The sequence below is a fragment of the Heptranchias perlo genome, chromosome 1, assembly GCF_035084215.1.
Source record: "Heptranchias perlo isolate sHepPer1 chromosome 1, sHepPer1.hap1, whole genome shotgun sequence".
NCBI classification, from domain to species: domain Eukaryota; kingdom Metazoa; phylum Chordata; class Chondrichthyes; order Hexanchiformes; family Hexanchidae; genus Heptranchias; species Heptranchias perlo.
Window position 1 is genome coordinate 196,516,188 of NC_090325.1, and position 22,424 is coordinate 196,538,611.

The window sequence follows — 22,424 nt, forward strand, 5'->3', positions numbered from 1 at the left end:
ACCTTTCAATGACTGGCTATTTTATTCTTCACAAAAGTGGAAAAAGAAAATTGGCATTTGTCTTTTTAGCGCCTTCAAGACCTCCGACTCTTCCATCTGAGTGGCAGGGGTAGCAGTCCAACTATGCTCATGTCAATTGGGGTGACCAACCCTGACGATTTAAATCATTCCATCTCCAGGGTTTGGGTTTGGGGTCTATGGCATTGCCCATCGGTGACCGAGATCCCAGGAATTTTACAACACAGAAAGCCATTTGGTCCATTGCGTTGCTCTCTGAGCAAGCTATCCCCATAACCCCATTCCCCAGTCTTTCTCACATTCTCGTACATTTTTATTTTTCCAATATCTATCTGCTTCCACCATTGATTTCACAGACTAACAACTCTCGGCATAAAAAGATTTCCCTTAATCTCTCCCTCAGTGGAATTGAAGAAGGCACTCCAGGAATTACAACAACTTGCATTTATATAGCGCCTTTAACATAGTAAAACGTCCCAAGGTGCTTCACAGGAGTCATTATCAAACAAAATTGGACATCGAGACACAAAAGGAAATATTAGAATAGTGGCCAAAAGCATCTTTAAGGAGCATCTTAAAAGAGAGCAAGAGGTGGGGAGGTGGAGAGGTTTAGGGAGGGAATTCCAGAGCCTGGGGCTTTGGCAGCTATAGGCAGTGGTGGAGCGATTAAAATCAGGGATGCGCAAGAGGCAAGAACTGGAGGAGCGCAGAGATCTCGGAGGGCTGTAGGAGGTCACAGAGATAGGGAGGGGCGAGGCCATGGAGGGATCTGAACACAAGGATGAGAATTTTAAAAATCGATGATGCGGAGATGCCGGTGATGGACTGGGGTTGACAAATGTAAGGAACCTTACAACACCAGGTTATAGTCCAACTGTTTTATTTGAAAAATCACAAGCTTTCGGAGGCTTTCTCCTTCGTCAGGTGAGCGTGGGATTCGGATTCCATGGAAGGTTACCGCATTTATAGTCAGAGAACAATACCTGGTGATTACAGATAATCTTTCCAACTGCCCGTTGTCAAGGCAATCAAAGTGTTCAGACAGAGAGATGTTACCTACAGGACCACCGAATACACAAACGGCCAGAACAAAAGACAGAGAGAGAGAGAGAAACATCCGAAAGGAAGAGAAAGACAGAGAATGACCCGTTGTATTTTTCGCTGCGAAAAAAGTTATCTGTTTTTAATACAACGGGTCATTCTCTGTCTTTCTCTTCCTTTCGGATGTTTCTCTCTCTCTCTCTCTGTCTTTTGTTCTGGCCGTTTGTGTATTCGGTGGTCCTGTAGGTAACATCTCTCTGTCTGAACACTTTGATTGCCTTGACAACGGGCAGTTGGAAAGATTATCTGTAATCACCAGGTATTGTTCTCTGACTATAAATGCGGTAACCTTCCATGGAATCCGAATCCCACGCTCACCTGACGAAGGAGAAAGCCTCCGAAAGCTTGTGATTTTCAAATAAAACGGTTGGACTATAACCTGGTGTTGTAAGATTCCTTACATTTAAAAATCGAGGCATTGTCGGATCACAGCATTGTTTAAAGAAAAGCAGTGGTGTTCCTCCAGCCAACATTTATCCCTGAATCAACATCTTCAAAAGGTGGCTGTCTGTGGGATCTTGCTGTGCGCAAATGGGCTGCCGTGTTTGCCTGCAAAATAACAGTGACTGCACCTCAAAAGTATTTAATTGGCTATCGAGTGCTTTGGAATGTTCTGAGGGTGTGAATGGTGCTATATAAATGCAATTTTTTACCCATCCATCTCTCTATATATCCATCTTTTTTAATATTATAAAAACACTAGGTCAGTACCCACTTCCTGTCCGTCACCGTTCAGGTGTCACATGGACATGATTTAAATTTTCATTTAACATTTTTCCCCTGGTTGTCTGTAATTTCATATTCATAACATAGCTACAAATTACAACAGGGCAGTTCTGCCCACGTTACCAGCATGAATAAAGCTCCATTCCCACTGACCTTTTTTTACTTAGCATCACCGGCAAACTTGACCAATGTGCGTTGGGTTTCTGAATCCAAATCACCGATGTAAATTAGAAAGAGAAGTCGCCCCAATCCTTTGGCATCCCTGCTCAGTACTCCCTCCATCCCAATGTAACTCCTCTATCAAGATTCATTCAAACCCTCCAGCCAATTTCTCTGATCACCCAAGATTTACCCTGAACCCCTAGAACTTTGAGCTTGATAGCACTTGGCGTCCAGTGCTAACTGGGAGTCTAGGTGTGAGACGTCATCAACGGGTTTCACACCTTAACGACCTCAAGTCCCTGATGCACCTCAAATGGCAAGACAATGTTACCAGTTGCAAAATGGCAGCAGCTTTCTCAGTCTTATTTGCAGCAATGCAGACTGATTGTCTCGCTCAGCTTCTCCAGTTTCTCTTTGATGTCCTCTGTCCTGCACTTCCTGATTCGGACTTGTAAAAGTGCCAGTAGCTCCTCGCACCACCGCGGCATCCATATACAGGTCTGATTTTGGAGAAAGTCGTTAAAGATTTTAATGAGAAAACGGACGAGCTTCTCACTGTCACATGCTTGGCACCTCTGAAGGATCCAGTCACACCAACCCCCCCACTGATCACAGTCGTCACTGAAGCCTGTGATGATAAGGCTGGAGTTGGAAGGGTTCGGATTCTGGGTCAGTTTCACCACATCCTCTTCTTTAAGGTTGTGTCCAATTAACCTGAAAAATAATGGTCACAACATTGAGTGAGAAATTGGAAAAGTGGCCACTTTCTTCAAATGGGCTCAGTTAGAAACGTAGAAAATAGGAGCAGGAGTAGGCCATTCGGCCCTTCGAGCCTGCTCCGCCATTCAATATGATCATGGCTGATCCTCTACCTCAATACCATATTCCCACCCTCTCCCCTTGATGCCTTTTGTGTCTAGAAATCTATCTAGCTCCTTCTTAAATATATTCATTGACTTGGCCTCCACTGCCTTCTGTGGTAGAGAATTCCGCAGGTTCACCACCCTCTGAGTGAAGAAATTTCTCCTCCTCTCAGTTCTAAATGTCCTACCCCGTATCCTGAGACTGTGACCCCTCGTTCTGGACCCCCCAGCCAGGGGAAACATCCTCCCTGCATCCAGTCTGTCTAGCCCCGTCAGAATTTTACACGTTTCAGTGAGATCCCCTCTCATTCTTTTAAATTCTGGTGAATACAGGCCGAGTCGACCCAATCTCTCCTCAGACGACAGTCCTGCCATCCCAGGAATCAGTCTGATGAACCTTTGCTGCACTCCCTCCATGGCAAGTATATCCTTCCTTAGGTAAGGAGACCAAAACTGCACACAATACTCCAGGTGTGTTGACAGCACTCACTCATAGAATGATACAATACAGGAGGCCATTCGGCCCATCGTGCCTGTGCCGGCTCTTTGAAAGAGCTATCCAATTAGTCCCATCCCCCTGCTCTTTCCCCATAGCCCTGCAAATTTTTCCTTTTCAAGTATTTATCCAATTCTCTTTTGAAAGTTATTATTGAATCTGCTTCCACCGCCCTTTCAGGCAGCGCATTCCAGATCATAACAACTTACTGCGTAAAAAAAATTCCTCCTCTCCCCTCTGGTTCTTTTGCCAATTCCCTTAAATCTGGGTCCTCTGGTTACCGACCCTCCTGCCACTGGAAACAGTTTCCCCTTCATGATTTTGAACACCTCTATTAAATCTCCCTTTAACCTTCTCTGCTCTAAGGAGAACAATCCCAGCTTCTCCAGTCTCTCCACATAACTGAAGTCCCTCACCCTCTTCTCAGGCACTCTTGAGATATGCCCACTCTTGAGATATGCCCACTCTTGAGATATGAGCCCATCATTGTCAGAGGTGCCCTGTTAAACCATGGCCCCGTCTACCTGTTCAGGTGGATGTTAAAGATCTCATGGCATTATTCGGAGAGGAGAAGGGAGTACTCCTGGTATCCCGGCTATCACAAACCAACGCTGCCATTGGTCATCTCATTTACTGTTTGTGGGAAGTTTGCTGTGGGCATATCGATGTGGCAACAGTGACTGCTCTTCACAAGACATTTTTGATTGTAAAGCACTTTGGAGCAGATGTTAGAAGATGCTACATCAATGTAAGTTCTTTCTTTTAAGCAAGAAAAAGAAGCCAGAAGAGTTTTTCATTGACCGCATATTGTCGTCACCGTGACTACACGTGTGTAACATTATTCAATCTGTTGCTGGAAGCACACAGAATTTACAGCACAGAAACCGGCCATTCGGCTCAACTGGTCTATGCCGGTGTTTATGCTCCACATGAGCCTCCTCTCTCCCTACTTCATCTCACCCTATCAGCATATCCTTCTATTCCTTTCTCCCTCATGTGTTTATCCAGCTTCCCCTTAAATGTATCTATACTATTCACCTCAACTACTCCTTGTGGGAGCGAGTTCCACATTCTCACCACTCTCTGGGTAAAGAAGTTTCTCCTGAATTCCCTATTGGATTTATTAGTGATTATCTTATATTTATGACCTCTAGTTCTGGTCTCCCCCACAAGTGGAAACATCTTCTCCATGTCTACTCTATCAAACCCTTTCATAATCTTAAAGACCTCGATCAGGTCACCCCTCAGTCTTCTCTTTTCTAGAGAAAAGAGCCCGAGCCTGTTCTTTCCTCATAGATATACCCACCCTAAACCCTGCTCCAACCACTGGATCAGCTAACTGGTCTGATTGGAGGGAATTAAACTTCAGTGAGGGTATGAAGGGTGGGAGCACACTGACTGCTCTTACACACCCACCCTGACCTCCCTCCCCAGTGACTTCAGCCCCTTGCTGAAGTTTGAATTTTCCCCCACAGTCTCCAGACACAATGAGAACTAACGCCAGGGCTGTCTGAGGGACGAAAACATTTAACTTTCTTCCCTTCACTTTTTTCATTACTGAAACCCGACTACTATGGGAGAGTTGGCATCTTTCCAGTGACGTTAAGGCATCTCAGTAAAAAAAACTGAGCATGTAGAACCCATGAATATCTGGAGATTAACATGACAGAAAGCGGCGCTGAGTGTTCCAGTGCACCATGAACAGGCTCCCTACGGCACTGAGTGTTCCAGTGAACAGGCTCCCTACGGCACTGAGTGTTCCAGTGAACAGGCTCCCTACGGCACTGAGTGTTCCAGTGAACAGGCTCCCTACGGCACTGAGTGTTCCAGTGAACAGGCTCCCTACAGTTCAGTAGAATATTTATGAGTCTGGTTCCGGATTACGGGACTTAATTTGTTTTCTCCAAATAGCACAGACAGGAATTTAATGCAAATGTGTTAATCAGTGTTCGATAATCAGCATGGGGGGTGGGGTAATGGGGCGATTTCCACTGCTGGTTACTCACAGCAAAATGATAAACACTTTTGTTTACAAACACATTTAATATTTCACTATAAATCACGAACCATGGAAGTCTGTCCCTGGGTCTAAAATACCCAACACTAGGGTGTGGAGTTTATCCAAACTCACAGTGCCAATGTCTAAAGTTGCCCCTCAGGAAATTACCTCCCCCTCTCCCCCTCCCCCCCCTCCCCCCCTCCCCCCCTCTCCCCTCCCCCCCTCTCCCCTCCCCCCCTCTCTCCCCCCCTCTCCCTCTCTCCCTCTCTCCCTCTCCCCTCTCCCCCAGCACCCCCGTAAATCTTCTGTTCAATTTTCCACCCTGCCCTCAAGCTTTGTTGCTTTGAGCTTCTAGCCAGTAGGAGTGGGGAATCGGCCAGTGGGGGGGGGGGGGGGGGGGGGGGGGAGGAAAAAAAATCAGCCAGTCCGGGGGGGTGGGGGGGGGACTCGGCCAGTGGGGAGGGGGGAAAATCGGCCAGTGGGAGGTGGGGGAGCAAAGCCAGATCTGTAGGTGAACTATGCCATGAGTTATGAATGATACCCTCACCACTCTCTGGGTAAAGAAATTTGTCCTGAATTCCTTATTGGATTTATTAGTCACTATCCTAGCTCTGGTCTCCCCCACAAGTGGGAACGTTTTCTCCACGTCTACCTTATCAAACCCTTTCATAATTTTAAGACCTCTCTCAGGTCACCCCTCAGTCTTCCCTTTTCTAGACAAAAGAGCCCCAGCCTGTTCAGTCTTTCCTGATAGTTGTATATATTATAAACAGATACAAAGAATATTCATCACTTAAACATTTATAAATATTCACAAAGTTAACAGCAACCGTATTATATTCCAGCTACTTACACCACTTTCTGTAATGTGGTATTGGTGGAGGGGATTGCAGTAAATCCAGATATTCCTTCATAATCAGCATTATTGCCCTCAATCCTGCAAAAAGAAATATGGGTTTCTGCTTGACAACGAGAGAGGGAGAAGGGGAAGAGATTGGGGGGATGGAGAGAGATAGAGGGAGGGAGGGAGGGAGGGAGGGCAGGCGGGCAGACGGATAGATAGAAAGGACCAATGTCTATCAAGGTACCACAGTTCCTGGAGAGTTTTGTTGTCCTTTAGTGCGTTACAGAGTTCTCTCAGCTCATCGTTCCCAATGTCTGTCCAGCCAAGACTGTGAGAAAAGGAGGATTGGAATTAAATATTTACCAAGATTACACAATCACGTCAATGCCATCGTACTGTTCTGAAGCGACGGAGCTCTGGGGAGGTGCAAAATGCTGCTCTGTGTTGGCCAATAAAACACCTTCAAACTACACAACATGCCGCTGTTAGTGAGTTCAATAGCTCTAAAATTAAACATATACCAATAGGTCAGTGATTTAAAGGGCCGTTCCATTAGGATTCCCAGTTTACTCGTGTTGCTATTCAGATTCCATCCTATGTCTAAATAAGCAACAAATTCAGAAAAGTTAAAGGGGGGAATGTCTACGTGTGTATCACTTATGTACATCTCATCACACAAAGCAACTCTCACACGGCGATATATAACTGAATATAGTGATAGCCCAGGCTGCGGTTCATGGTTAGTCAGAAGGTGAGTGGGGAAGAGGAGGACGAGAAGTTCTGGTGGAGGGAGAAAAGGTTTAAGGGGCAACAGTTTTATATTATTAATAGTTGTAGATGATGAATTTTGCGTGTATTTTTTATATAGAAGTAAAATTGAATAGTGACGATAACACAGGATTTAGAGTAGCAGTGGATTGGGGGAATTATAACGGAATTATTCTTTATTAGTGGCACAATAATGTGAGGATGGAAAATAATATATCGTAGTAATAACAGTGGATTATACAGATTGTGCTGTAGTAATAACAGTGGATTATGCAGATTGTGCTGTAGTAATAAAGGGTGAATTTAACATTTTAATTACTAAATGAGGTTTTAAAAACTAATTACAGATGTGCAAGGTATGGTAGAAGTAATTTCTCTCAGAATATTGTAGAATATTTATTTTATCAAGTAGAGAGCAAGCCTACATTTTGCCCGGTAGTTTAGGATCCTGCCGTCGATGGTAGGGGGGTGGGAGGGATTGGTGGAGTTGTGTTGGACTAAGCAGATTCTTCACTGATTCCTGGTTCAGATTGAAGGCCCAAGGGTGGCCTCTGGACAGGTGATTGGAGCAGGAAAAGGCCCAATGGTTAGGACTAGGCCTGGGCCTGTATTTTGGCAGGAATGGAGCTGCGAAGAGCCAGCACGGGGAAAGAAGCCACGAGGTGGTTTTTGGGAGTGGGAGAGGGCCGAAGGTCAGAGCTGGGCACCTGGGTTGGACCAGTCACTACACCCAAGGCCTCAGTTGTGGCATGGGGTCTCACTGCAATCGTACAAAAGATCGCCCCACGGCATTGCAAAGTGATTACCTTGGAACAGAACTGGAAAAAGTATGTCGTACAGACACCCAGACCAACCATCCATAACCAGCAGTCAATATTCCAAATATTAAAAAGAACCTTCCAATTACACCCTCTGAATAAGGAAACTCATCCCCAGTGAGGCTGGAATTTCGAGGGTCCCACTCCTCCAGTGGAAGTGAGGCAGAGCAGGACCCCCATGCCTGAAGATTCTAACCATGTCCCGAATTGCGGCAAGGGGGCCATTAGCGCAGTCGGATGGGCTGCAGTCAAGGATCCTTCAGCTCCTCCCACCCCGACCCACCCTTTAAAGGCAGAGCGGCAGATACACGCAAGGCCTGATCAGAATTTCAGGCCCACTGACGACGTGCACGTAGTACAGACAGTTTCCAGTGCGCTCGATGAAGAATTTGGTTGCTTTACCCCAGCAGCTTCAGTTTGTAGTCTGGAGATTTCAGTAGATCACACAGGACTTTAATTGCTTCTAAATCCAATTTATTTTCTCCACACCTAGTAAGTTAAAAATAGAAGTGAGACATTTTTTGAAGCCTTACTGTGTTTGTCTGGTTTTACATTAAACCTGCAATCTATCCATATCAGTGAAAGTCTTGTGTCCGTCAGTGTCATGTCCATCACTCTTTAACTCTCCATGTCCTGTCACTCTGATTGGCTGAACCACAATCTCTAGTGTTAGCCAGAATGAAACACCAATTGGTGGAGCTACAATTAACATCTAGGAACCAGGAGCAACCAGACAAATTACTCGTACGTTCTTCAATGTCTGGACCCAGCAACTGCCACTAAACTAAACTAAATCGTTCAATTGGTTCTGATTTATTCAAGCAGTCATGTTTCCTTGGCCAGCCAACTGTAGAACACCTAAAAAATAATATACATAATTCATAAAAAATGTTTACCCAGAAAACTGTCCATGGTAGAAATCCATCCAATAGGTTCACCCTCAGAGGCCTACACTTGAGGGGGCTTGGAGCGTGAGTTAGCTCTTTACCAGGGGTTGCCAACTCTGGTTGGACGTATTCCTGGAGGTTTCATAACATGACCTCACACCTGCAGAGTCAAACAGCCTTTCTCCCCCCATTTCCAATACTTCTATAACTAATAAACTAAAGTTTTCAAATAAAATGAAAAAAAAAACACAATTTTTTGAATGCCCCTTTTATTTTTCTCCCGGCTTAGCTGGCAGAGATTAATCTTCGATTCCTGGAGACGTAAGGACAATCCTGGAGGGTTGGCAACCCTACCCTTTACATAAAGTTTGCTTTGTTCCTCGGGCCTTCTCTCCCGATATTTTTCAGGCCTCGTCGGATGCAGTGACAACATGAGTGGAAAAGGGGGGCATTTGCAAATCTGCAGCTGCTCCGAGGGAGCTTCCTTCTCACCCAGGACATGGTCCTGTTGTGTGGGTACTGTCTCTCTGCTGGTCCAATTGGGCAAACAGGGGAGGGAATTTGTGTCAGGAGGGGGGGGTGGGGGTGGCAGCTGGGAGAAGGGAACTAGTGAGACTCCTTGGGAGGAGGGTCACGCACAGGTGAGACAGGGCACAAAGGGATGACTCATAATGGAGAGAGAGCAAATGGTGGGGAAATAATATAAAACGCTAGGGGTGATAATAATTAATAAAACTCAGAAATGATCCCGGAGGGGAATGGAAGAGAAAAAGTGTGAGAGAGAAATATAAACCGGGGAAAATGTGAGAGAGAAAAATAGAAAATGATTGTTTGTTCAAATAGGGATAGTAGGACAACAGTAAGAGAAACTTGGAGCAGTGACGGGGTAAACATGATATAGTAAAAACCTAACAGTAATAGCGAGTAAGAACTCACACAGTGACATGGTAAAGAAGAACAATTACAACTTGCATTTAATATTCTGCCTTTAACGTAGAAAAATTTAAGGATAAAAAATGGGTGTAGAACCAAAGAGGAAGATATCAGGATGGTGGGCCAAAGCTTGGTCAAAGAGGTGGGTTTTAAGGAGGAGAGAGAGGTGCAGAGGATGGATTTAAACCGGGAATTATGGAAGAAGTGATCTGGATCTGGGTGGTGACAATATGTTCAAGGACTTGAGTGGAAACGGAGGTTGGAGATAGGGTGGTAATTTGCAAGGACAGAGGGGCCAGGGTTGGATTTTTGAGGAAGGGGGTGATGGCGGAGGTGTTGGGTACAGATAATGGGCAAGTGGGAAGTGATGCAGGTTAGCTGAAGTTAATGGCACTGGATATTGGGTGGAGGGTCTAATAGGCCCAAAGTCAATTTCCACCCCAGGAGTTTAAATCTCACCAATTCAATTCAATCTGTAGGCTCGCACCAGAAATATGACCATGAAAACTGTTGTCTTGTTGCATGAACCCAACTGGACCACTAATGTCCTTCAGGAGTTGACCACACTAGGTGAGGCTTCGTACCCTCAGGGTAATTACCGATGGGCAATAAATGTGATCTTGTCCGTGTGGCCCATATCCCGAGAATAAATATAAAAAAGCGCTTACCACAAGCGCTCACATTGGTGCAGATACGGTTTCAGATTCCTCAGTATTGCACTATTTATGTTCGTGGCGGTAAGATCTAATTCCATCAGATCTCCAATCCTCATGTCCAGAAAGTACTTCAACACACTGAAATCCACTGGACAAAGTGCATTGTCCCCGATGTTAACATGTAAACTTTTGGTTGTTATTCTCTCTGCTAACGAGTGGTTTTGATGTTCAAACAGGCAGTGGAGAAGATTCAAGGCGTTTGATCCGTTTTCACAACACTCGGTGATCTCTCCTGACAGCCACATAACGTAGGACTCGGACTTTGTTGCTTTGTCCAACTTGATGTGCTTGGAGAGCAGGGTCTGGTTCCGCTCAGACAATAGGCCCGACAGAAATCGGTGGAAAATATCTAGGTATCCTGAGCCCATTTTGTGCTTGTTTACCGTGTCCACATCCATCATGTCCGGGGAGGGCGCGGGTTCCAGCACATAGTGCAAAGCAGCAAAAAACTCCTGGATGGTGAAGTGTGTGAAGGAGAAGACACTCTCCACACATTCTGGCTCCTGAACACAGGTGTTGTCCAGAAAACTGTTGACGAAGGTATTTAGTTCGATGTGGTGAGCCTCTAAATCGTGTTGATAGAAGAGCGTTTCGTGCTGAAGCAGTTTGCTGTACGCTAATCTCCCCAAATTTCGGAGCATCTGCGCCACGTGCTCCCCTCCCGTGGGCCGGGGACGAGCGTGGTGTTTCAGCAGCGCAGTGAGGTAGCGGCTATAAATGTCCGTCATTGTTTTCGTCTGCTTCTGATCCATCCCTTCCTTCTCTTTCAAAACGCTGCACACAATGGAACAAAAGGCCGGTATGAAACACAAGGTGAGGAGGAAATGGTTTTCTTTCACGAGCTGAAACATTCTGCTGCCCAGTTCTTCATCTTGGTAATATTTCAGGAAGAAGTTTTTGATTTCCTTTTCGGAAAACCCAGTGACGACCACGAAACGGTCGATGGTCTCCACCGGGATGTAATTAATGGCAGTCGGCCGGCTGGTGAGAAGGACCGAGGCTCCGCAAAGGAGCTCCCCTCGCAGGAGACTGTGGATGATGTCTGGCAGATCACCCTCTTCATCAGGGTCAGTGATGTAGGAATCCCCGTCAAAACTACCGTAAAACTTAAACTCATCAAAACCGTCCAGAATTACCAGCAGTTTCTCTGGACCTTCGAAAATGGAATTCAGCGACTTTGCCAAGTGCCCGTTCTTCTTCAAAATCAGATTCCTGAAGCTCATCGGTTTATCGATCAAATTAAGGTCCCTGAAGGTGAATTGCAGGACAAACTCAAAGTTATCAAAGCAACGATTATTTGCCCAATCATAAACAATCTTCTGTAAGAGGACAGTTTTCCCTATGCCGGCCACTCCAGTGACCAGGATTTTGCTGGGAGCTCTCTTATCATTGACCTGCATAAATAACTGGCCTGGTCTGATCTCCATCTGCTGGGTGCTCTTCTCTTGCAAGTGAACGCGTTGCTGCCCGAAAGTCAGCAACTCGTGCCTTTTTAACTCGATGCTGTAGTGTCCCTTCACCAGCAGCAAGTTGATGAACTGATCAGAAAGGTGAACTTTTTCCCCAGGCCTCGTGTTGTAATACATCATCGCCTCATTTCTCCGACTAAGAACTTGCTTGTGTTTCTTTACCAAAGTCCAGTATTCTGGAGAGACGCAGGACAAGAAAAAAAGACGACAAACAAAATTTTAACATTTAAAATTATAAATGCATTTAAGGGGAAGCTGGATAAACACACGGGGGAGAAAGGAATAGAAGGATATGCTGATAGGGTGAGATGAAGTAAGGTGAGAGGAGGCTCGTGTGGAGCATAAACACCGATTGGGTCGAACGGCCTGTTTCTGTGCTGCAGATTCTATGTAATAATCGCGGTAGAATCAGGTCACGGTGATTAATTTGGCCATTCGGTATAACGGACTGATTGGCAGGTCATTCCCCCTGTGCACCACTGCTTAGCACTGACCAGCTCCTTTTACACAGTGTCTATTGACACCACTGCGTCAGCCAACGAGTTGGAGGCGGGGCGGGACTTACTGCAGGTCCCACAGCAAACAGTCTATTTTACAGCAGAGTCTATTTAAACAGTGCACTGCAGCAGACAGTCAACAGAGTCTATTTAAAAAGAGTCTCTACGAACTACAGCAAACAGAACTCATGACCGAAACTACAGCAACTTCTCCTGATAAAAGCGGGGTGATTTGTCCAGCAAAACGCAGTGAGTGGAGGATAGTTACATAATACAAATTCTGAGCATAAAATCAATCCCAGTTACTTGCTGACCCGCACTTTAACTTTAAACAGCTGATTAAAACTGCACAATCCCCAACTTAATAGTCATCTTGGGGGATTGTCCTGGACAATATTTATCCCTCAACCAACATCACTAAAACAGATTACTTGGTCATTATTACTTTCCTGTTTATGGGATCTTGCTGTGCACAAATTGGCTGCTGCGTTTCCTACATTACAACAGTGACCACCCTTTAAAAGTACTTCATTGGCTGTAAAACGCTTTGGGACGTCCTGAGGTTGTGAAAGGAGCTATAGAAATGCAAGTTTGTTCTTTCTTCTATTGATACCAATTTACACTTCACAAGTTTAGAATCAGTGTAAGGCTAAAACTGCTTCACATGCACATTAAACTTGTAACATTTATTGCACCCAAAATGTTGTGGAACAGGATTCTCTGCTGGAACAAAACAACCCAAACTAAGCTCACATCAACTCCTTCCTACCTCTAGATCAACCTCTAATTTAAAATTAAAATCCTCCAGCCCTACAGCCCTCCGAAATCTCTGCACTCCTCCAATTCTGGCCTCTCGTGCATCCCCGATTTTCATCACTCCACCATTGGCGGCCGTGCCTTCAGCTGCCTGGGCCCTAAAATCTGGAATTCCCTCCCTTAACCTCTCCGCCTCTCTCTCCTCCTTTAAGACGCTCCTTAAAACCTACCTCTTTGACCAAGCTTTTGGTCACCTGTCCTAATATCTCCTCATGTGGCTCGGTGTCAAATTTTGTCTGATAATCGCTCCTGTGAAGCACCTTGGGATGTTTTTACTACATTAAAGGCGCTATATAAATGCAAGTTGTTTATTATAAAAGGTGTTGGGCACTGTTTTGGCGTTGTATCAATGGACAATCTTCTTACCGTTAGAAGCAGTGTCCTTTTCCAGCACATCTTTTGTTTTGTCAAAGAGTGAGCAGAATAGCTCGGCCACTGTTTCCCCACGGCAGTCGATGATGTCCAGCAGAACTCGAACCTTCTTCCGGGGCCCAGGAACGTATTTCACATCCTCATAATCATCCTTTGAAATTAACTGAATTTGCAAAGCTTGGTCCAGAATCCAGTCTATTCTGTCCCCAAGTTCATCGACGAGTTTCACGCGGTTTCTTCTGAGCAGTTGAAGTGAAGAGACTCTGCAAACACAGAATAAAACGTCTCTGAGCAACTAAATGGCACTGAATTTTATTCTGGGCCTTTCACTGCCGTCGTGAACAGAAAACACGTAAAAAGTATAAAACTTTGTTCAGCACCGTTAATGTTAGCTCGTGTTTTAAAGGAAGAGGAAGGATTTGCATTTATATAGCACCTTATCACATCCTCAGGGTGTCCCAAAGTTTCAAATTACGTACCACCTCCCAGCTGCCAGGGTGAAACATGTGTTTCACAAAGGAACCAATGACATAGGAGAGAGTAGGATGAAGGTTTTGTCGGGTGAGTTTGACGAGTTATGATCTCAAGGTACATTGAGGCCACAATTACTCCTGCCGACTTGTGCTGGAACAGGAGGCCATTCAGCCCCTCGAGCCTGTTCCGCCATTCAATCAGATCATGGCTGATCCAATCAATTAAAGGGAAACAGATATGGTTTGTCAATATGCGCCTTGAGCTACGATATCGAAAGAACCCTCTCAGGTTCCTACATTTCAATGGATGTAAAATCGCAGGCAATGCATCAATCTGTAGCTGTGACATGTGACGAGAACTCAGAAAATCCACTCTGATAGCCAATGACCAAGAGCTGGCCGATATCCTAAACGACTTCTTTTTGTGCCTGTTTTCGCAACAAAAACCCCCATGGGCGGCCGACTAGTTCAGAGATTCGAAGGGCGATTCTGCGATCCCAGCAAGGAGTTGCATTTGCCCCTCTAATATTTCCTTATTTGGCTCAGAAAACTCTACAGGGTGATTTTAACTTTCACCGATAGTGTAACGTAGGCAACGTGCGATTGGCTGTCCATCATATGCCTCACCCGACTTCCCTTTCCATTTATTTTAATAAGGGGAAAAAATTGCAGCCTCTCCGCGACCAATGGGCACCGGAAGGACTGGAGTGTATCCTCAACACTGAGAATAAAATTATTATTGAATTGTTTTTAGTATTTGATCAGTCAAGATGACATGGGCGCGCCCAGTGTCATCGGTGGGGGGCATATTAATACCTAACCCCCCACCCCCACCCTTTTTAAGGGGCTAAAACTTTTTTAAAAAATTGCAGGACTATGGGGGAAGAGCAGGGGAGTGGGACTAATTGGATAGCTCTTTCAAAGAGCCAGCACAGGCACGAAGGGCCGAATGGCCTCCTTCCCTGCTGTATCATTCTATTTCATCACTGAAAGTTACAATTACCCTCCCAGACTGCATTCAGACTGTAGCTTTAGTCTTGTTGCTAAGTGGCTTCCACTAACTTGACATTTAAATCCTGTGTCACTCGACACCAAAGTGGAGTGCGGTGCCCTGGAGGAGACAGACTCACACCTGATGGAATGTAAATCCAGTGCGGGTTAAACCTGATTTGCAAAGCTGCACTTCTTCAACCTGTCTGGCATTAATTTAAGTGTTTTAACAACAGGGATTGTTCCCTTCAAATTCTAAACCCTTACAAATTGGATTCTATAAATAAAAGGCAGAGTACAAAAATAAAATGGTTATGTTAAATTTGTACAAGGCAATAGTTAACCCACAGTTAGAGTACTGTGTGCAGTCTTGGGCACCCCATTATAGAAAGGACATAAAAGAAAGAAATACTTGCATTCTCCTGACATTCCAAAGCCATTTACAGCCAATTAAGTACTTTTGAAATATAGGAAACGCAGCAGCCAATTTGCACACAGCAAGATCCCACAAACAGCAATGAGATAAATGACCAGATAATCCGTTGAAGTGCCATTGGTTGAGGGATAAGTATTGACGAGGACATTGGGTAGAACTCCCCTGATCTTCTTTGAATAGCACCATGGGATCTTTTACTGCCACCTGAGAGGGCAAACAGGGCCTCGGTTTAACGTCTTATCTGACAGACGGCACCTCTGACAGTGCAGCACTCCCTCAGTACTGCACTGGGAGTGTCAGCCTGGATTTTGTGCTCCAGTCTCTGGAGTGGGCCTTGAACTCACAACGTTCTGACTCAGCGGCCAGAGTGCTGCCCACTGAGCCAGGGCTGACATCTTAAAAAAGTGAAAGGCGTAGAGCACATCCCCCAGAATAATGTCACCAATTAGTCGCAAAAGTTATAAGAAGCAAAATTAGTACTTATTTCAGCATTACAGTGTGAGGCAAAACCAGAGACAGGAGTTTCTCTGTGAGCGGACTACAGGATAGTCAGAAAACAATTTTTAAACTAAAAAACAGTACCCTTAAAAAAACTGCTTAAGTATGAATGAACTTTCACAACTTTTTCAAACAAATTAATTTATATCTTAGATTTTAAAACTTCTTAAAACGTTATTTATTTGCCTCCTGAAATTAGAGCTGTGTCTGGCCATGGTTTGTTCAGTACAACATACACCCAAATCTAAACCAGATAGGACCAATCCCCAGGGTGCACCCCATAAACTTCCAAACCTCCCAGTCAACTTCAATCTCCAAACTACAAGAAACCCTCTCCCCATCCACCAAACAACAACCTGCCCCACACCCACTCCCCGACTCCCAGAGCCCAGTGCCCCACTCCCACAGCCCCTGAGCCTCACTCTCAGTGCCCCACTTCCACAGCCCCACTCCTAGTGCCCCTCTCCCACTGCCCCACTCCCACTCCCCCATTCCCAGTGCCCCACTGCCCCATTCCCAGTGCCCCATTCCCACAGCCCCACTCCCAGTCCCCCATTCCCAGTGCCCCATTCCCAGTGCCCCACTCCCCGACTCCCAGTGCCCCACTCCCACTGCCCCACTATCCCACTCCCCCATTCCCAGTGCCCCACTCCCAGTGCCCCACTGCCCCACTCCCAGAGCCCACAGCCCCACTCCCACTGCCCCTGAGCCTCACTCCCAGTGCCCCACTCCCCCATTCCCAGTGCCCCACTCCCCCATTCCCACTCCCCCACACCCACAGCCCCTGAGCCCCACACCCACTCCCACTCCCCCTGCCCCCCTCCCCGAGCTGTAAAGCGGTCTAGGACCCGGTGCCGGGACTCGGTTCTCTCTCCTTCCCATCGCACTCACCGCTCCACTCCCGGACCATGAGCTTCCAGTCCGGCTCCGCCTCGCCGCTCCTCCTGCTCCTTCCCCGGGCTCCACATGCCGGCTCCTGCCCGGCTCCGGCTCCTCACACACGGGGAGCCGAGGTCTGTTTCTCCGGAGCTACCAACCCTGGTCCCCGGTCCTCACCTGGACCATCTCCACACCCCCTGTCCCCCCCCCCCCGCCTTCTCCGGGCTACTCCCGGGTTAAAGCGGCTTCACTCCGCACCTCAAACTCCCCGCATTTTAACTTCGAGCGACTTTAACTCATCTCCTAAAAAAGTGGTGGAGATCCAGGAGTGGGCGGTGGGAGGAGAGAGGAGATCAGAGATTGTCTCTGGGGAGGGTGTGTGTGTCCTGGAACTGCCCGGGGCACTCACACTTCACTCACTTCTTATTACTGCCTTTGGGGTTTTTATTTTCAATTCCTGACTCTTGTCCAGTTTGATCTCTGGGTGTCAGCCCTGGCTCAGTGGGCAGCATCTCTGAGTCAGCAGGGCGCGGGTTCATAGTCCCACTCCAGAAACTAGGCTCACACTCCCAGTGCAGGACTCAGGGAGTGCGGCACTGTCTTTCAGAGATGTTAAACCGAGGCCCCGTCTGCCCTCTCAGGTGGATCGAAAAGATTCCATGGCATTATTTTGAAGAAGAGCAGGGGAGTTCTCCCCAGTGCCCTGGGGCCAATATTTATCCCTCGACCAACATCACCAAAAACAGATGATCTGGTCATTATCACATTGCTAGTCATGGGATCTTGCTGTGCGCAAATTGGCTGCTGCGTTTCCTACATTACAACAGTGACCACATTTCAAAAATACTTAATTGGCTGTAAAGAGCTTTGGGACGTCCTGAGGTGGTGAAAGGCGCTATATAAATGCAAGTCTTTCTTTCTAGTCCTCTATTTGCACCTCCCTTATCCTGTGTTTGTGACCTTGGGTGTGTCTGTGCCAAGGTGTTTTGGCAAATGATGTAATTCTAATCTGAAAACAAGTTTTGCTGCTTCATCTTTCTACCAGGCATTTTACAGCCTTCCGACCTTAACATCGAGTTTAATAACTGGATCTTAATCACTGCTTCCATTTTCTCTCCGACAGCAGGTGCTGGTAATGGAGGACGGCTGCTCCAGAGACACAGGGAGTGAGGGAGGAGTGGGCTGCTGCTTGGGGTGGAGATCCCCCATTGGTACACGGCCGGTGGGGGGGTCTGTACCCGCCCCTTTTCTCCCACCACATTCCCGGGCCACGAGAACCTTCTCTTTACCAGATTTTCCAGGCTTCCCTCCTCTTCTGCTGCTGCCATTTACACCTCCTCTGGATCCATCTTTTGTCTCTTTACCTGTCCCATTACCACCCTCCTTGCCTTGCACCATCATCCCTTTTGTCATTTAATCACTCCTGCCCTCCACCCTCTCACAGATCTTCCCCTTTTGTTCTTTTCCCCCTCCCTCTGTACTTGTTTATAAACTGTTAAATCTCAAACTTCATCCAGTTCTGATGGAAGATCATCGGCCTGAAACGTTAACTCTGTTTCTCTCCCCACCGACGTTGCCTGACCTGCCGAGTGTTTCCAGCATTTTTTGTTTTTGTTTCAGATTCCAGCATCTGCAGGATTTTGGCTGAGTTGGTTTCGACCGACACCCAACAACAAAACAAATACTAAACAGCTATCTCAGCATTAACACACTCTACACCGTTAACGATAGGTCTCTCAATGTCGATCTGACTCACTGCTGGGGAGAAAGCTCTCCCCACTGACTTTCCATTAATTCTATTGTGCAAGCACAAAAGAGGGAAGCATTTTTTTTTGACAGAATGTCCGCAGACCTCATCGTTCCCCTTTAACAAGTAATTTTGGGGAAGTTTCTACAGGCTGGTGATTAATAACATCCCTGAGACAGCAGGGCATTATGTCAGAACATTGTTTTGGACAAAGTTCTCGGTTTGTTCTACATTCACACTGCAACTCTTGGTGCAAAACCATTTTGAATTGCCCGGACGCTGCAGTTTCCGTGTAAACAAAGCCCAATCTGGAGTCAAGGCCTGAGCTGACACAAGAATGAAGAGGAGTGAGATTCCCTGACTGACTGAGTCTGCACTAGAGGACACAATCCTCACATAACCAGTGTCCTGGCCAACATTTCTCCCTCAACCAATACCACAAAAACAGATTATTCATTTGCTGTCTGTGGGATCTTGCTGCGCACACATTGGCTGCCCCATTTGCCTACACAACAACAGTGAATGCAGTTCAAAAGTGATCAATTCACTCTAGAGTGATCAATTCACATGATCAATTCACTCTAGAGTAATCAACTCACATGATCAATTCACTCTAAAGTAATCAATTCACATGATCAATTCACTCTAAAGTAATCAATTCACATGATCAATTCACTCTAGAGTGATCAATTCACATGATCAATTCACTCTAAAGTAATCAATTCACATGATCAATTCACTCTAGAGTAATCAACTCACATGATCAATTCACTCTAAAGTAATCAACTCACATGATCAATTCACTCTAAAGTAATCAATTCACATGATCAATTCACTCTAGAGTGATCAATTCACATGATCAATTCACTCTAAAGTAATCAATTCACATGATCAATTCACTCTAGAGTGATCAATTCACATGATCAATTCACTCTAAACTAATCAACTCACATGATCAATTCACTCTAGAATGATCAATTCACATGATCAATTCACTCTAAAGTAATCAATTCACATGATCAATTCATTCTAAACTGATCAATTCATTCTAAAGTGCTTTGGGAGATCCTGAGGACATGATAAGGTGCAAATATCATTGGACGCTCTTTCTTCAGGAAGCTCTTTCTTCAGGGGATGGCTGAAGGCGGCTCTGCAAGGCAATGTTTCACTTTTACAATTATGCAATGAGAAATATTGAAACTAGAACTAAGATAACCAGAGTTTCTAAAATAATCACTAATAAATCCAATAAGGAATTCAGAAGAAACTTCTTTAGAATGTGGAACTCACTACCACAAGGAGTGGTTGAGGCAAATAGTATAGATGGATTTAAGGGGAAGCTGGATAAACACATGAGGGAGAAAGGAATAGAAGGATATGCTGATAGGGTGAGATGAAGTAGGGAGGGAGGAGGCGCGTGTGGAGCATAAACACCAGCATGGACCAGTTGGGCCGAATGGCCTGTTTCTGTGCTGTAAATTCTAAGTAATTCTGTGTAGTTGAGAGACTTAAAAAAAAATTGCTAATACACTTAGAGAATGATCCTATGTATTTTATAGCTCTCACTATTTTCAGTTTTATTGTCTCTACTGTATGAACAGCAGAATTAAACAGCATCAGTCCTTACAAAAGCAAAGATCATAGAATCATAGAAAGGAAGGAGGCCATTCGGCCCATTGAGTCCATGCTGGCTCTATGCAAGATCAATCCAGATAGTCCCACTCCACGCCCTTTGTTTGTGTGTATTAGTAGTGTGTGTATTAGTAGTGTGTGTGTGTGTGTGAGTGTGAGTGAGTGTGTATTAGTAGTGTGTGTGTGAGTGTGTGTAGCCATCCAAATTTTTCCTTTCAAGTACTTATCCAGTTCCCTTTTGAAAGCCATGATTGAATCTGCCTCCACCACCCCCTCGGGCAGTGCATTCCAGATCCTAACCACTCGCTGGGTAAAAAAGTTTTTTCTCATGTCACCTTTGGTTCTTTTGCCAATCACCTTAAATCTGTGTCCTCTGGTTCTTGACCCTTCCGCCAATGGGAACAGTTTCTCTCTATCTACTCTGTCTAGACCCTTCATGATTTTGAATACCTCTATCAAATCTCCTCGCAACCGTCTCTGTTCCAAGGAGAACAACCCCAGCTTCTCCAGTCTATCCACGTAACTGAAGTCCCTCATTCCTGGAATCATTGTAGTAAATCTCTTCTGCACCCTCTCTAAGGCCTTCACATCCTCCCTAAAGTGCCCTGCCCAGAACTGGACACAATACTCCAGTTGTGGCCAAACCAGTGTTTTATAAAGGTTCATCATGACTTCCATACTTTTGTACTCTATGCCTCTATTTATAAAGCCCAGGATCCTGTATGCTTTTTTAACCGCTTTCTCAACCTGCCCTGCCACCTTCAACGATTTGTGCACAAATACCCCCAGATCTCTCTGTTCCTGCACCCCTTTTAGAGTTGTGCCCAATAGTTTATATTGATGAGTAAGTGAAGTGCCTTGATTGCCTGGACAAATAAATTAGCTTTTCCTAAATGTTTGATAATTTTATATTCACACTATTTTATTTTGTGACGGTGAATGATTACCAAATCTAATGCAGCATCGTCATGTATGCGTGAGTTAACATTCTTTTAATGTAAATATTTTTAAAATCTCTAGTTTTAGAATGTCACTGCTTTTCAAATGTTTATCAGCCGTTTCCTCTGTGTATTTATGACCATGGTCACCCATAGTATCAATGGAAGGGCACGTGACGCCTGAAGCTATTTGGGTTCAGTTTCACAAGGCCTGAAATCCCTGATTGCGGTGCAGGGGTAGAAATTTCAATCTCAATCCACATCACCTAATCCGAGTCAGGATTCCCACAGTAACTCCAGCAAAGAAAATTCAAACTCCCGCAACAAACTTCAAATAGTAGAAATCAGACCTTTCTAAACCAGGTTTCTCTTTTATTAAATCTTCCAACCACAAAAGCTCCCAATTACACAACAGATATTTCAGGCCCAGATCATTAAACTTCCTCACTACAAAACAAAACCTACTCATTCCACACTGACAGCATTGGGAAATAAGGTCACACTCCACTAATACACACACACACACACACTCACACACTACTAATGCACACTCACACACACACTACTAATACACACACTACTAATACACACAAACACACACACTACTAATACACACACACACTCCACTAATACACACACACACACACACACTCACACACTACTAATGCACACTCACACACACACTACTAATACACACACACTCACACACTACTAATACACATGATGTGGAGATGCCGGTGATGGACTGGGGTTGACAATTGTAAACAATTTTACAACACCAAGTTATAGTCCAGCAATTTTATTTTAAATTCACAAGCTTTCGGAGGCTTCTCCCTTCGTCAGGTGAACGATGTGAAATGAAATCCTCGAAATGAAATCGCATTTATAATTCACAGAACAATGCTTGGTGAGTACAGACAGTTTTTTCAACTGCCCGTTGCCAAGGCAATCAGTGTGCAGACAGACAGGTGTTACCTGCAAGGTCTCACAGAATATACAAATCACCAAAAAAAAAACAACAAACAAAAAAAAACAGAGATGGAGAGGTAGAAACATAGAAAAGACAGCAACTGACCCGTTATATTAAAAACAGATAACATTTGTTCGCTGGTGGGGTTACGTGTAGCGTGACATGAACCCAAGATCCCGGTTGAGGCCGTCCTCATGGGTGCGGAACTTGGCTATCAATTTCTGCTCGACGATTTTGCGTTGTCGTGTGTCTCGAAGGCCGCCTTGGAGAACGCTTACCCGAAGGTCGGTGGATGAATGTCCATGACTGCTGAAGTGTTCCCCGACTGGGAGGGAACCCTCCTGTTTGGCGATTGTTGCGCGGTGTCCGTTCATCC

General features: G+C 45.4%; 1 protein-coding gene across 1 annotated transcript; it reads right to left on the minus strand.

The window, feature by feature from the left end:
- Positions 1-1,779: 1,779 nt before the first annotated feature.
- LOC137331165 (NACHT, LRR and PYD domains-containing protein 3-like) lies at positions 1,780-16,942 on the minus strand. Its single transcript, XM_067994768.1, has 7 exons — positions 16,774-16,942; positions 13,480-13,748; positions 10,284-11,976; positions 8,198-8,284; positions 6,454-6,537; positions 6,219-6,302; positions 1,780-2,721 (listed from the first exon to the last, which is right to left on the minus strand). The coding sequence occupies exons 1-7, from the start codon at positions 16,848-16,850 to the stop codon at positions 2,370-2,372; spliced, it is 2,646 nt and encodes an 881-aa protein (XP_067850869.1). The 5' UTR covers positions 16,851-16,942; the 3' UTR covers positions 1,780-2,369.
- Between the last annotated feature and the right edge of the window lie 5,482 nt (positions 16,943-22,424).